Source organism: Panthera leo, chromosome D4, assembly GCF_018350215.1.
Source record: "Panthera leo isolate Ple1 chromosome D4, P.leo_Ple1_pat1.1, whole genome shotgun sequence".
NCBI lineage: Eukaryota > Metazoa > Chordata > Mammalia > Carnivora > Felidae > Panthera > Panthera leo.
This window is the reverse complement of record NC_056691.1, coordinates 24,852,202-24,865,780: the sequence shown is the minus strand read 5'-3', so window position 1 is coordinate 24,865,780 and position 13,579 is coordinate 24,852,202. Positions and strand designations below refer to the sequence as shown.

Here is a 13,579-nt window from a genome sequence, read left to right as displayed (position 1 = left end):
TATAGGATTATATAATCGGCTGTCCTACTAGAATCATAGGACTTTGGGATGAAATACAGTTATTCACAGGAGTAAAGGAATGGTTTCTGAACAGACAGAAACAAGAAATATCCACTAAATGTGTGCTTTTACTATCTAGTCCACATAGGTCAACACATACATGTACACAAGTCCAGGAAGTTTGTGTTGTGACTCTCCTGTGTACAGCTGCAGATATAACCTTATCTCCGTGGTGGAAACCCGAAGTCCCACCCAACTACTGTAACAATTCTGCCTGGCAATTAAGAAAAGTAATTCTTGGAGAGTAGTTTGATTAGAGGGTAATGAAAGCTGTATTATAAGAAGATAAGATGAGAAAGACTGGTGGGAAAGAGGAACCAAAAGATATAGATCAAAAATTAAAGAATCATTTTTTATAGTATTAGATTACCTTAAAAGGTAGGGCAACCAAATAAAAGGATATGAGTAAAAAGATGCACTATGAATAATTATGCTATAACATCAGGGATATACCAGGACATTTGGTCACCTTTTAAAGTTATTTGGTCACCTGTTTAAAGTTTCTGTACCCATGGATTAATCTGTATTAAGGGAATGGTATGTTTTATAATGCTGATTGTGTTATTTTTTAGTATTTTTGAGTAGTAATCCCTATTAAAATTTTCTGTGTCTTAAACTGGATACCATCATCGACATCTAATATATTGTCAATTTCTTTGTAAGTTTTTTTTGCTAAAGGGAAAAATTGATATATAAAACATAATTGACAGTGAATAGGGAAGTAGAAATATCAAAATTGGAAGTTTTGCTTTGGTATCTTCTGTAAAATACAGAGTTCCCTACTTTGGCATGGAGAGATAACTTTGGAGAACCCAGGTTATTTTTTAATGCATTTGTTTTCCTTTCTGTATATATAGTCATAGTTCTTTTGCTTGTGTGGCATAATTGTGAAACTTTCTTTTTGTTTTAGCTGACATCTGAAATGTTTGAAGCAGATCTTGAGAAGGCATTATTGCTAAGTAAATTAGAATATGAAGAGCACAAAAAGGTATTTACACATTTATTGATTTAGATATTTCAGAAGTTTAATTGTTCAAAGGTTTGGACCAACCTTCCTGAATTTGATATAAAAGTTCTCCATTTAAAGCTTGTCCTAAAAATTCATCATCATAACAATATTATTATGAAATTTTTATAATAAGATTACTTCTCAAGTTTTGAGAGGCAACAAAAACATGAAGACTGAACTTTGGTGATTTGGAATGTTTCCTTAAGAAACTCTTGCACCTTAAGAAATTCTTCCTTAAAAAAAGGGTCCCACTTCTTTTTTTTTTTTTTAAGTTTATTTATTTATTTTGAGAGAGAGAGAGTATGAGCCAGGGCGAGAGTGGGTGACACTGGGATGGCAGTGCAGAGAGAGGCAGAATCCTAAGCAGGCTCGGCGCTGTCAGTGCACAGCCTGATGCTGGGCTCAGTCCCACAAACTATGAGATCAAGACCTAAGCTGAGGGGCACCTGGGTGGCTCAGTCGGTTGAGCATCCAACTTCGGCTCAGGTCATGATCTCACGATGTGTGGGTTCGAGCCCCGCGTTGGGCTCTGTGCTGACAGCTCAGAGCCTGGAGCCTGCGTCGGATTCTGTGTCTCCCTCTCTCTCTGCCCCTCCCCTGCTCATGCTCTGTCTCTCTCTGTCTCAAAAATAAATAAAAACATTAAAAAAAAATTAAAAAAAAAAGACCTAAGCTGAAATCAAGAGTTGCACGCTTAAACTGTGTAACTAAATTGTGGTATTGGCTTATGTGCTGAAAAGCATTGTATAGCTTGTAACTATAGGAACATTTTAGTTAAAGTAGTGTTGCCTTCTAGTGTCTGTATTTAAGTTGAACATTTATTATTTTCATATCATTTGACATTTTAGTCCTTTATATGTATTGGGAATTTTTTTGGTCCATAAAATGTATTCAGTTTGTGAGTATAGTTGATCATAAATGACCCTGATCATGCTTATGGGCCTTTAGACTATGTCATTGTACACTAGCTCCTTCAGTTAAGATGAAGGGAGGAGAGGAATTAAAATTCACAGCAGATGATTTTGCTTTTTATTTATAGTGCAAGGGAAAAGGATGAAAGTTGCCAGTAAAGTGGACTTTGTGCATTGTGTATGTTAGTTTCATTTTCCATGTCCCTATTCCTGTTACCCTAATTAATAAAGACTAACTATAATCTTTATTATTAGTTGTCCATTTAAGCACAAAGCTGGCAACTAGAAAAATGGATACAGCTAGCTTTACTACGATTTAATAATTTAAATGGACTTTCAGTTATACTGGAAAAGTGTAAAAAAAAAAGTTCTCCTGACTTGCTTAATCAGAGATAAAATTTATCAAATAGAATATTATCATACAATAATGATTTATTGTTGTGAGATACATGTCTAGATTCTAAAGCTAAAAGAATTAGCTATATCTTTAGAGGAGTAAAGTAGATGGTGTTGATAAAATATCATGATCCCTGCCGGTTTTCTTAACACAATCATAGGCCTGTTACCCAAAAGCATTGGTTCTGTCAGACCATAATGACTCTCAGAGAAGGGAGGAACTCCTTTTGTATGCAGTAGCTAGTTTGATGTGATTCCATTAACGTAGTCATTGAGTTTTAGGTCAATATCCAAAAAAAAAAATTACTATAATTATTTTAGCCTAACTGTCTTTATATTAACTAAAGTTTGGGATGGCTTTTATATTCTGTTCTATTACTCATTCACCAATATTTTTTGAGTAGCCAAAATGTGCTAGGCACATAATACAAAGATAAAGATATGGTCCCAGCCCTTGAATTTAGTAGAGGGAAATGTACATGTAATTACTGTGTATAGTATTCACAGACGAATGTTTTCAGTGCAGTGGTAATTCAGAAAGATGGAAGAATTTTCTTTGCCTTTGATGGGGATGAGTTTTAGAAAAGGATTTTTTTTTTATGTTTATTTATGAGAGAGAGTGTGTGTGCACACGCCCATGCCTGCATGCAGGGGTGGGGCAGAGAGAGAGGGGGACAGAGTATCTGAAGTGGGCTCTGTGCTGACAGCAGAGGCAGCCCAGTGTTTGAACTCATGAACTGTGAGATCATGACCTGAGCTGAAATCAGAAACTTAACTGACTGAGCCACCCAGGCACCCCTAGAACAGGATTTTTAAAGAGGAGTCTTACAAGTCATATAAAAGGTCACAGTGTAGGCAAGAGAAAGTAGGCATTGTCAGAGAAGGGGTGGCAAGAATACAGGATATGTGTGTATGAAAGGGTATAGCATAGTTGATTCGGAGTTGCTAGAGACACTTTCTGAAGGATAGGATATAAAGAATCTTGAGCACCAGGTTAAGGAGATTTGGCTTTATAAATCTGTTGTCAGAGAGCTATTGAATATTTTTAACTGTTAGATTGATTTCAGGCTTTCATTTTAGAAACTCATGCTGTAGCAGTGTAGAAGATAGATGGAGGGGCTAAAATTAGAGGGTGTTGCAATGTCCAGCAGAAGATAGAGAAATGACAGAAGGTCTGAAGAGAACAGATGTAAGAGATCTTTAGGAGATAAACTCAACAAGACCTCATGACTAATTTGTATATAGTGTGTAGGAAGAACAGATAGAAGTGACTCAGGTTTCTAGTCTACAGAGTTGTGTGATGATGGTAGCATTAAACAGGTGCTTTAACAAGAGGATCCAGTAGGGAAGGCAGGGTGAGCATATTTAGCTTGGAGATGTTTACTGAACATTCCAATTGAGTTGTCTGTACATACCAAAATCATGAGTGTATCATTAGAGCTTTAAATTTTGAGAAACAATGGTCATAAAGCAAAAGAATAGCTTAAGAGTGGAATAATGATGAGAAGAGTTTGGAGAAGAGAAGCCAGTGATGGAGACTGAAGAGTAGTTAGAAGTGTATTGAGGAAACTAAGAGGTGTTTGAAAAAATAATGTCTTTGGATTTGGCATTGAGAGGGAGGTTGACCTTAATTTTAGTGGCAGAGAACAGAGGAAGCCAGATTTGACAGGGAGGTGAGAAAGGAAGTTGACTATAGATGATTGTCTTAAGTTTGGTCCTGAAATAAAGAAGAGGTGGCAACTAGGAGAGGTTATAAACCAAGGTATAGCTTTTTGTTTTTATTTTAATGTTTAAGAGGCAAGAGATTGAGTTGAAAAATAAAAAAAACAGCTTTTTATACAATTTGGCTAGTTTATTTGAGAGAGAGAGATAGCATGAGCAGGGAAGGTGCAGAGAGAGAGGGAGAGAGAGAATCCCAAGCAGGTTCAGCATTGTCAGCACAGAGCCCTATGCGGGGCTCAAACTCCTGAACCTTGAGATCATGACCTGAGCCGAAATCAAGTCGGATGCCTAACCAACTGAGCCACCCAGCTGCCCCTAACGTGTTGACTTTTTAATTTGCTATTTATCTTTAAAAAATAAAACTTTAAGAAATATATTACCTAATGGTATGTTGATTTTTTTTTTTTTTTTACTAGTGTTAACCAATTTTAATTGTTGGTAATTCTTTTTAGGAGTATGAAAATGCTGAAAGTGCTTCAACTCAATCAAAGGTTATGAATAAAAAAGATAAAAGAAAGAATCATCAGGGAAAAGACAGGCCTCTTACAGTATCACTAAAAGATTTTCAATCTGAAGGTAATATATGTATGAAATCTATTATGCTAGAGAAACTATTTTAAGTCTTTTTATATGTAAGTTGTAAGTTCCTTGCTAGTTTTTAAAATAAGTAAGAATCGTTTTTTTAATGTGTTACTGAGATTGTGAAAAATGTAGCCCTGTTTGGAAATAAACAATTGGGGGAGGGGGGATGTGTAACTTAAAAGCAGTCATTAAATCCCCATAAAGCTTCAGTATGAATTTATCTTTTTGTATTAGAATTTGTCCATTTTCTAAAACTCACTGAAAATAAAAATTGTACTTGTAGTCTTTGAGTCATCTTGAAACGTTGTCCTTATACATAAAGTGATTGGACTTACAGTACACCTGGAATAGTATCTTCAGGTTTCATCCACTATTGGTCAACCTCTTCAAATTATCTAGAACTACACCTTAGAAAGTTAAAATACAAATTTTTAGGAGACTTATTACCAGAAAACTTTATAATATCATTTATATTTTTTTATTGAACAGAAAGACAAATTAAAGGCAGATCATAAAACACATTGCTTTTGATGTGAGAAATGGTGAAAACCCTAAGTCTGTGCTGTAAAATATGGTAGCTACTACTCATATGTGGTTATTTAAATATAAATTAATTAAAATGAACTAAAATAAAAAATTCCTTAGTTGTGTCAGCCACATTTCAGGTGCTCAGTAGCTACATGTAACTAGTGGCTTCTACATTAGAACAGGTAGGGAACATTACTATCATTACAGAAAATTTTATTGGACGGTGCTTTGCTTATGTCAGAATAGTTGCTGACAAAATGAACTGCGTTTGTTCATTGACAGAGTGATCTATTTGATTCATATGAATTTAGCTCTTAATACATTGGGCATTTGTTCTGTTAGGATTAATAACACTATAGTAATAATCTAAAAAGAACAATACAGTGAAATACTTTACCATTTTCAGAAACAAGCCTATCTGTGAAATTTGGAATACACTTAGAGCATTGTTTTGCTTTGGTGTAAGGATCAAGACAGTTTTTCCTATAGTCTGCCTCTCTTATTAAGTGGTTTTTTTTGTTTGTTTGTTTAGGGGTTAAAAGAAGAGATGTATGTTAAGTTTCTTATTTGAGGTTAAAAGAAACAGGTGTATGTTAGAGTTTTCAGTTTTGGTAAGAAAGATTTTATATAAGATGTATTATTAAAAACTAGTCAGAAACATGAAAAGAAAGCTTTTTAAAACTTTATTTTTCATATGTTTGATTATAAGTACTATGTAAATTTATTAAATGGATTGAGAAAGACATCAATATGATGCTGTTCTGGGGAAGCTAGACAACTATTTCAAGATATGATTTAAAAAGTTATGATTATTCCTCAGTTTCTTGCATCTCATTGTATGCTAAGTAGAACACACTAGAAGAATGACTTTGATGTTAGGAATAAGTAGGAAATTAGAAATAAATAGGATTTGGTAGTTTGAGTTGAAACTTGTGATTTTGACATTTACCATACTTGTAGACTCTGTTCAGATCAACAAATGCTTTAGAGAACTGGGCCAGCTTTTAAATTCTCAGTCGTAAGAATGCTCTTCTATTAAATTATTGTTAGTCCTTGAGAATAGAAAATTTCTGCTGTGCATAAGAAGCAATGTTAGATATTAGATATCCTGATTATCTCTAATTTAAATAAGACCTCTTGCTCCCTCTTTGTACTTGAGTTTCAGCCTTGTATCTGTGTGGACTCCCTTATGTCTTTCTTTTCTTCATTCTGTAATCCTTTTCCAAAAATGCTGTGTTGTTACTAAGTCAATGATTTGTGGATCTGGATATTTTTCTTATTGCCTTCTTTTTTGTATTCATTTTATAAATATATGTCACTTTTTAAGATTTTTTATAGTATTATCAAAGCACTATGATGTATATTTTTAAAACTAAGAGGTTTAAAGGACCCAAATTACTCTTCTACTTTTTTCCCCCCACAAAGGCAGTGATCTGTACAATTTTGCAGTTATAATACCCTGTGATTTGATTTTAGACATGTTTGTTCACCTCTTTGGCCAAAAAAAAAATTGTTTAACGAAAAACCTTATTATTTGGAATTCAAATGTGTAAAATTTAATAATACCCTGTGGTATGGGTGGCATTTACTGGGATATAAAACGTAGTCCCTAAGCTGAGCAAATTAGTAATTATGTGTTGAAATTTAACATCTTATCCCTAGAGAAGAAATCTGATATTTTAGACAACCCCCAAATGACTTCTTTAACTCTTATTATAATTTTGCAAGTCTTCTCAATTACTTTGTTTGAATATTTTTACATACTGGGTATTAATAATTATTAATAAAGTATTAATATTATTGTTAATTTTATTCAGTGAAATGTCACCATTTTTTTTTCATTTACAGATCACCTTAGTAAAAAGACTGAGGTAAGTGTTACTGTAACCATCTTTATTCTAGAAAATACTTGATGATTTTAAGAATAATAAGTCAGTGTTTGGCAGTGCTTTTTTAGATCTAGCTATTTAAAGGACAACCCATAGGTTTGTTGTGAGTGAATCCAGTCATGTCTGGCAATTATAAGGATGTAAAATATATTGCAGTAGATTGAAAATACTATTTCCATGGAGGAAGTATATTATTTGGCTTTAGTATCCTAATTTGTGTCTGTGTGTGCATGCGCGCGCACACACACACACACACCCCAAAAGGTTACCACATGTAAGCTTAAAATTTTAGGGAAAAGTGGTGTAACACTCCAATCTTTATTAAAAACATCCTGAAACCATGTCTGAAGATATTTAGGAATTATGGAAATTATGAGGTTAGCTGTGATTCTGTAGTTTATACCTATGGATCATATGCTACTCTTACCATTCACCATCACAAGTAGCACCACCCACACGTAACTTCCTAGGGTTATTGATTGGTTTTCTTTTTTTTAAAACTCCAGGAACACCTGGACTTAAGTTGCTGACTTTGGCACGGGTCATGATCTCGCAGTTTGTGAGTTCAAGCCCCACTCCAAAGTGGGGATGTTCTGTGCTAACAGCTCAAAGTCTGGAGCCTGCTTTGGATTCTGTGTCTCCCTCTCTCTCTGCCCTTCCCCACCTCACGTACTATCTCTGTCTTTCAAAAAATGAATAAGCATTAAAAAAAACTTTTTTTTTAAGGGGTGCCTGGGTGGCTCAGTCAGTTAAATGTCCTGACTTCAGCTCGGGTCATGATCTTGTGGTTTGTGAGTTCGAGCTCCGTGTGGGACTTTGTGCTGACAGCTCAGAGCCTGGAGCCTGCTTTGGATTTTGTGTCTCCATCTCTGTGCCCCTCCCCCGCTCATGCTCTGTCTCTCTCAAAAATAAAGATTTAAAAAAAATTTTTTTTTAATAGTTTTTTTTTTTTAAAAAGACTCCAATACCAGATTTTACAAACCTTTTAGAATTGGGAGGTACTACTATAAAATATCTTCTAATATTGAGGGAAGTACTAATAAAATGTTAGTGTTATTTTCACTTCTTTAGGTACTAACTTGAAAGCTTTGCTATTCTGTTATGTATATATTCTTGTTAGTAATTCTATCAGTTGATTTTTTTTCATGGTCAGATGTTCCTTGATTTCACTTTATAGTATATAAATGGTTTTTGACCATTTTTGGTGTTGTTTCAGGTATTTACTTGACAGGTCAGAGAAATGAAATCATCTCTAAGAAAACCACATCTGAATAGCTCTGTGACTATAGTAATAATATAGTCCTTAACTTTGCACACAAGCAGAAAATTGATTTATTAAAACAGATGGTAGAATTTTTTTTAATTTAAAAACCACAGTCACCATTTCTTAGATTAAAATTTAAATGACCACAAATACAGTCTGAGTATTCATTGCATGTCTGAAGTGTGGAAAACATGTACTTTTGAACTGAGTCTATCTTTTAATCCATTGACTTCTTTGGAGGATAACTTTATGCAAATGAGAAAGCAGGTACAAATGGTACTCCCTATTCCTAAGAGACTACCAGCAACTGTTAGTAGAGGGAAAAATAATTTTTATAAACTGTTCCATGCTTATTTTTCCTGCTTTCCTGATTTGAAAGAGGAAAAAATAATGCAGAATGACAGGATCTCATCTATTTAATATATTCAATCTAAGTTGTATTTAAACAAGCATAGGTATGTGACACAGCATATATTTTGTCTTTCATTGTATTTTACAGCTGTTTTCTGATCATCTTCTGTTAAAAATAATTTGATAGGTAATAAAATTCACTTTGAGTAATCCTAATGATTAAGGCATTTCCTACTTTTGTAAATGCAGTCTAATTATAATTTATTTCCTATGTAACTATTTTAAGAAATTGGTCAAAAGAACATGTAATTCACATTATCCTTTGACACTTGTTAAAAATATACCAAAGTTATGTTCCATTTCCATTAGAGGTATTACTCACTTTCTTATGACTTGAATATTTAAATGTTGCAATGGTTATGCCATTGCTCTGGGAATCTAGATGAACTTTTTCAGAGAGTTCAAAAATAAGCCTGAAAAAATATTTCTGATTTCAAGTCTGAAATGAGATCTGCTTTCTACTCCTAAAAACATATGAGTCTTTGTTACAGTGTATACTCAATAATTGACTTAATTCTTCCTATCTCTAATATGTTACTTATGCCAAGAGATTTTTTTTTTCCCCCATGGGAACTTTAAAATTCCTAACTTCTGTTGAGAACAATATGCATCTCATCCATTCCTTCTTAAATCAGGTATTTAGTGGATAAAATTCAAAAGAGAAAAGATTTTTTACTTTATTATAGATGATGAGGGGTACTTCTGGTATATTCCTCTAACTGCCAACTAAACTTGTTCTTGGGTTACATCATTCCCGTTTTGCTTATTCCATCCGTCTTGATTTTGTGTTACTAATCTCAGTGCTTTCTTTCTAGTCCCAATTATTTATAATCTTTCTCACCATGAAACATTTAGAATAAAAATGACACTATCAGGACTAGAAGATGGGAACAAGTTTTCTTCATTAAATGTCCAGGACATATTGGCTGCCACTGCTATACCAGTCCCCTACCCATTCTTCACTACAGTATAGTCAAGAATATCCCATGAGAATTCTAGACAAGAAGAATGAATAATAGAATAGGTGCTTGTATATACCTCTTAGAAACCTTAACTAATCATGCCTTTTAAGGAGCATTATTTGATCCTTAAAGTTGTTTTTGTTTTTAATTTTCTTGTGTTGTCTTTAAAAAAAATTTTTTTTAACATTTATTTTTGAGAGGCAGCGAGAGACAGAGCATGTGCAGGGGAGGGGCAGAAAGAGAGAGGGAGACACAGAATCTGAAGCAGGGTTCAAGCTCTGAGCTGTCAGGACAGAGCCTAACATGGGGCTCAAACTCACAGCTGAAAGATCATGACCTGAGCCGAAGTCAGATGCTTAACCGACTGAGCCACTGAGGTGCCCCTATTATGTTGTCTTTTTAAACGCCAGTGCTGCAAGGTGGAGTGTCTCATAGGTACTGCTTTCTCTTTAGCTCCACTTTTATCTTGCCTTCCCAACCGCAATCCTGGTACCATTCAGTAGCTTTAAAATTTTTAGTGATCATCATATGTCTTGAAGTCTAAAAGGTCAAGTCTTCAGTACTCTTGAATAGACTATCTTTAAAGAGTACCCAAGAAGTTGTAATAGTGGTTAGCAAAGGGAGGGGAAGGAGGGCTTATTGGGAAAGGAGAAAGGCTTACTTTTCCCAGTGTAAATTGTTGAAGTTTTTTATTATGTCTGTGTAATATGTATTTAAAAATTATATCAAAAATAAAAAGCAATGGAAGAGTGAGGGAACTAGGGAACAAACCTGGTTTTATCTGGCTCCATAGCCTGTTTCCTTTTTGTTGCACAGTGCTTCTTGTATGTCTACCTTAGATGTATGAGTTTGGAAGAATAATTTATTCATTTTAGGCCTTAGTTATGTTAGATGAAAAGTAACATTTCCAAAATTATAAATGATCAGTATGTGACCAAATAGTATGTGCTAAAAATTGAACCCCATAGTTAACACTACCAAAACTAGTTAGACCATTAAATTTTAAAAGCAAATAAATTCTGCCAAGTTAAAAACAAAACAAAACAAAATACCTCACCTAAAATCTGGCTTTACATTAGCTCTTCAGCCTGTTTCCTATTTCTCAATGTCCTGAACTGATTTTTGCTCCCATGCCTTTCCTTATTTGTATTTATTATATTTGTTGTTAGTTCTCTTTGGTTGTAAGTAAGAAGCCCAACTCAGTCCAGCACAAGCAAGAAAGAATTGCTTGTTTGATTGGTATAACCAAACCATGGAAGGTTAGGGAAAGAACTGGCCTCATAGTTGACTGGATCCAGGGATTTATGGAGGTTTAGGATTTTTCATTTCTCTCCCAAGTCTCAGTTGCTATCTATGGCTTCACCTCATGGTAGATCGCATGGTTACTGGGGGATCCTGGGGTACATCTTTACAGCTTTTCCTGTAAACTGTTAGCTTTTGAGGCTAACAGATTGAAGTTCAACTTTTCTTTGAGGAAATGAGGGAAGCAGAAATATTCCCTACATGGTATGGTTTACTTCCTATTATATCACATTAGGGGATGTAGAATGGTTATTTTTATAATAATAAAATTGATCTTGAAGAATTGGCTATTACTTACATAAATAACTGATTGAATAAATATATAAAAGAGAAGAGACAAATCTTCCATACAGAAAATTACAAATAATTTACGCAGATATTCCCCTTCCAAGAGAGGGAGCTTAACTCCCTCCACTCTTCTTGAGTATGGGTTGTACTTAGTAACTTGCTTCCAAAGAATAGAGTACAGAAAGGGAGGAAAATTAGTTTTACACTGTAGAAACCTGGTAAACAGAACCTTGACCAGGTAATCAATATTATTAGTGATATTTCATGTTGATAGCATGCCATCTTGATATGATGTGATGAGAATGACCTATACTTGTGTGATTTTCCTTGCAAAAAACACATAAAACCAGTCAAACAAAAACATTAGACAAATCCAAATTAAGGGACATTCTGCAAAATACCTGACCTGAATGACTAGTATTGCTCAAAACTATCAAGGTCACTAAAAACAAAGTCTGAGAAATTGACATTGACCAGAGAAGGCTAAGGAGACATGACAACTAAATGTAGTATATCCCAGGTGGAATCTTGGAACAGAAAAAGAACATTAGGGGAAAACTAGTGTAATCCAAATAAAGCGTGGAATCTAGCTATACTATTGTACCAATGTTGGTTGTTTAGTGGGAAAGCATACTATAATAATGTAAGATGTTATCAACAGGGGAAACTGAGTAAGAGATATATGGAAATTGTACTATCCAAAATTTTACGTAAATCTAAGAGTATTTTAAAATTAAAAGTTTAATTTAGGGGCACCTGGGTGGTTCAATTGGTTAAGCGTCCGACTCTTGGTTTCTGCTCAGGTCATGATCTCGCCGTTCATCAATTCGAGCCCCATGTTGGACTCTGTGTTGACTCTGGAGTCTGCTGGGGATTCTCTCTCTCTCTCTCTCTCTCTCTCTCTCTCTCTCTCTCTCTCTCTCTCTCCCCCTCCCTCCCCCTCCCCAACGCTCTGGTTTCTCAAAATAAATAAATAAAAAGTTTATTTTAAAACTTGATCAGTGGGTTCAAGTGTTGTCAACCATTATAAAGTTTCCCCTTAATGCTTTTAGCAACTATTAATGATTATTTCCTTTATCCATTATGTTTTTAGAGCATATTTTTCATTAAATTAAAATTTTTACTTCAAGAATACATGCATATAGTAATAATTGAATGGTAGAGGAGAATTTATGAGACCAGTAGTCTCCCAGCCATTGCTCTTCCCTTACTACTTAAAAAAAATTTTTTTTAATGTTTATTTTTGAGAGAGAGGGAGAGAGACAGATCGTGAGTGGGGGAGGGGCAGAGAGACATGAAGACACATAATCCGAAGCAGTCTCCAGGTTCTGAGCTATCACCACAGAGCATGTGGGGCTCGAACTCAAAAACTGTGAGATCATGACCTGAGCGGAAGTCAGACGCTTAACCAACTGAGTCACCCAGATGGCGCCCCTTACTACTTTTTAAAAATCATTCTCATATGTCATGATTGACCCTGCATGAAGCATGCAAAAGTGTTTAGAGCTTTTCTGAACATACTGTATTTTTTCATGCTGCCTTGTCTACCTATGTATTCTTCCCTACCATCTTTCTCAGTGGTATCTTATGCATGAATAGTTGTTAGTTCTGGGATGGGAGCGAAGTCAGGAACAACCCATGTCGCCATCTTGGTGATGTCACTCCCCTTCCATCTTTATTTGGCTAACTATGCTTCAGAACTTGGCTAAAGAGTCATTTTTATCCTGGTCTTATTTAGATGCCCAGGGTATTCTGTATGTACTTCATAGCACTCAACACTTTTATCATTGTTTTGCTTCTTCTCTAGAATGAGTTCCTAGAGGTCTGGGACTATATGTTGTTGATTTAGTTTTCCTGTTAGTTCTAATTCCCTTCACATAGTAGGTAATGTAAATGGAAGTTGGTTGATGAATGAATGAATGTCCTGCTTTCTCACTAAAACCTTCTCTAGCCTTTTTTGGGTCTGTTTCTCCCATATATTTTTACAATATATCAGAAGCACATTGATTTTATTTCTTCTGTCTGTTCAAGCACATTGTTAGGGCCTTCCATTTAATGGAGCATTGCATGTAGGTAGAATTCTGAGACTGCATCCTTACTCAGCAAGAAAAAATTCCACTATTGATTAATTATGTGTGCCATTTATAAAGAGGAAGAAGTGGCTGCATGTCTTACAGATACTTGCTATTTCTGACATGTCTGTAGAAGAGCACTTAATTGTATTTATTATTATGTGTTAATTTTCGTGTTTTTCA

General features: G+C 34.8%; 1 protein-coding gene across 3 annotated transcripts in view; it reads left to right on the top strand.

Annotated features, from left to right (window-relative positions):
* The window catches only part of GKAP1 (G kinase anchoring protein 1), an 83,413-nt gene that overhangs the window by 23,992 nt on the left and 45,842 nt on the right, over window positions 1-13,579 (top strand). For all 3 annotated transcript variants that reach the window (XM_042913382.1, XM_042913380.1, XM_042913381.1), the window contains 3 exons: window positions 971-1,048; window positions 4,551-4,674; window positions 7,057-7,079. In XM_042913382.1, coding sequence (XP_042769316.1) covers window positions 971-1,048; window positions 4,551-4,674; window positions 7,057-7,079 — 225 coding nt within the window. The remainder of the gene's footprint in view (window positions 1-970; window positions 1,049-4,550; window positions 4,675-7,056; window positions 7,080-13,579) is intronic.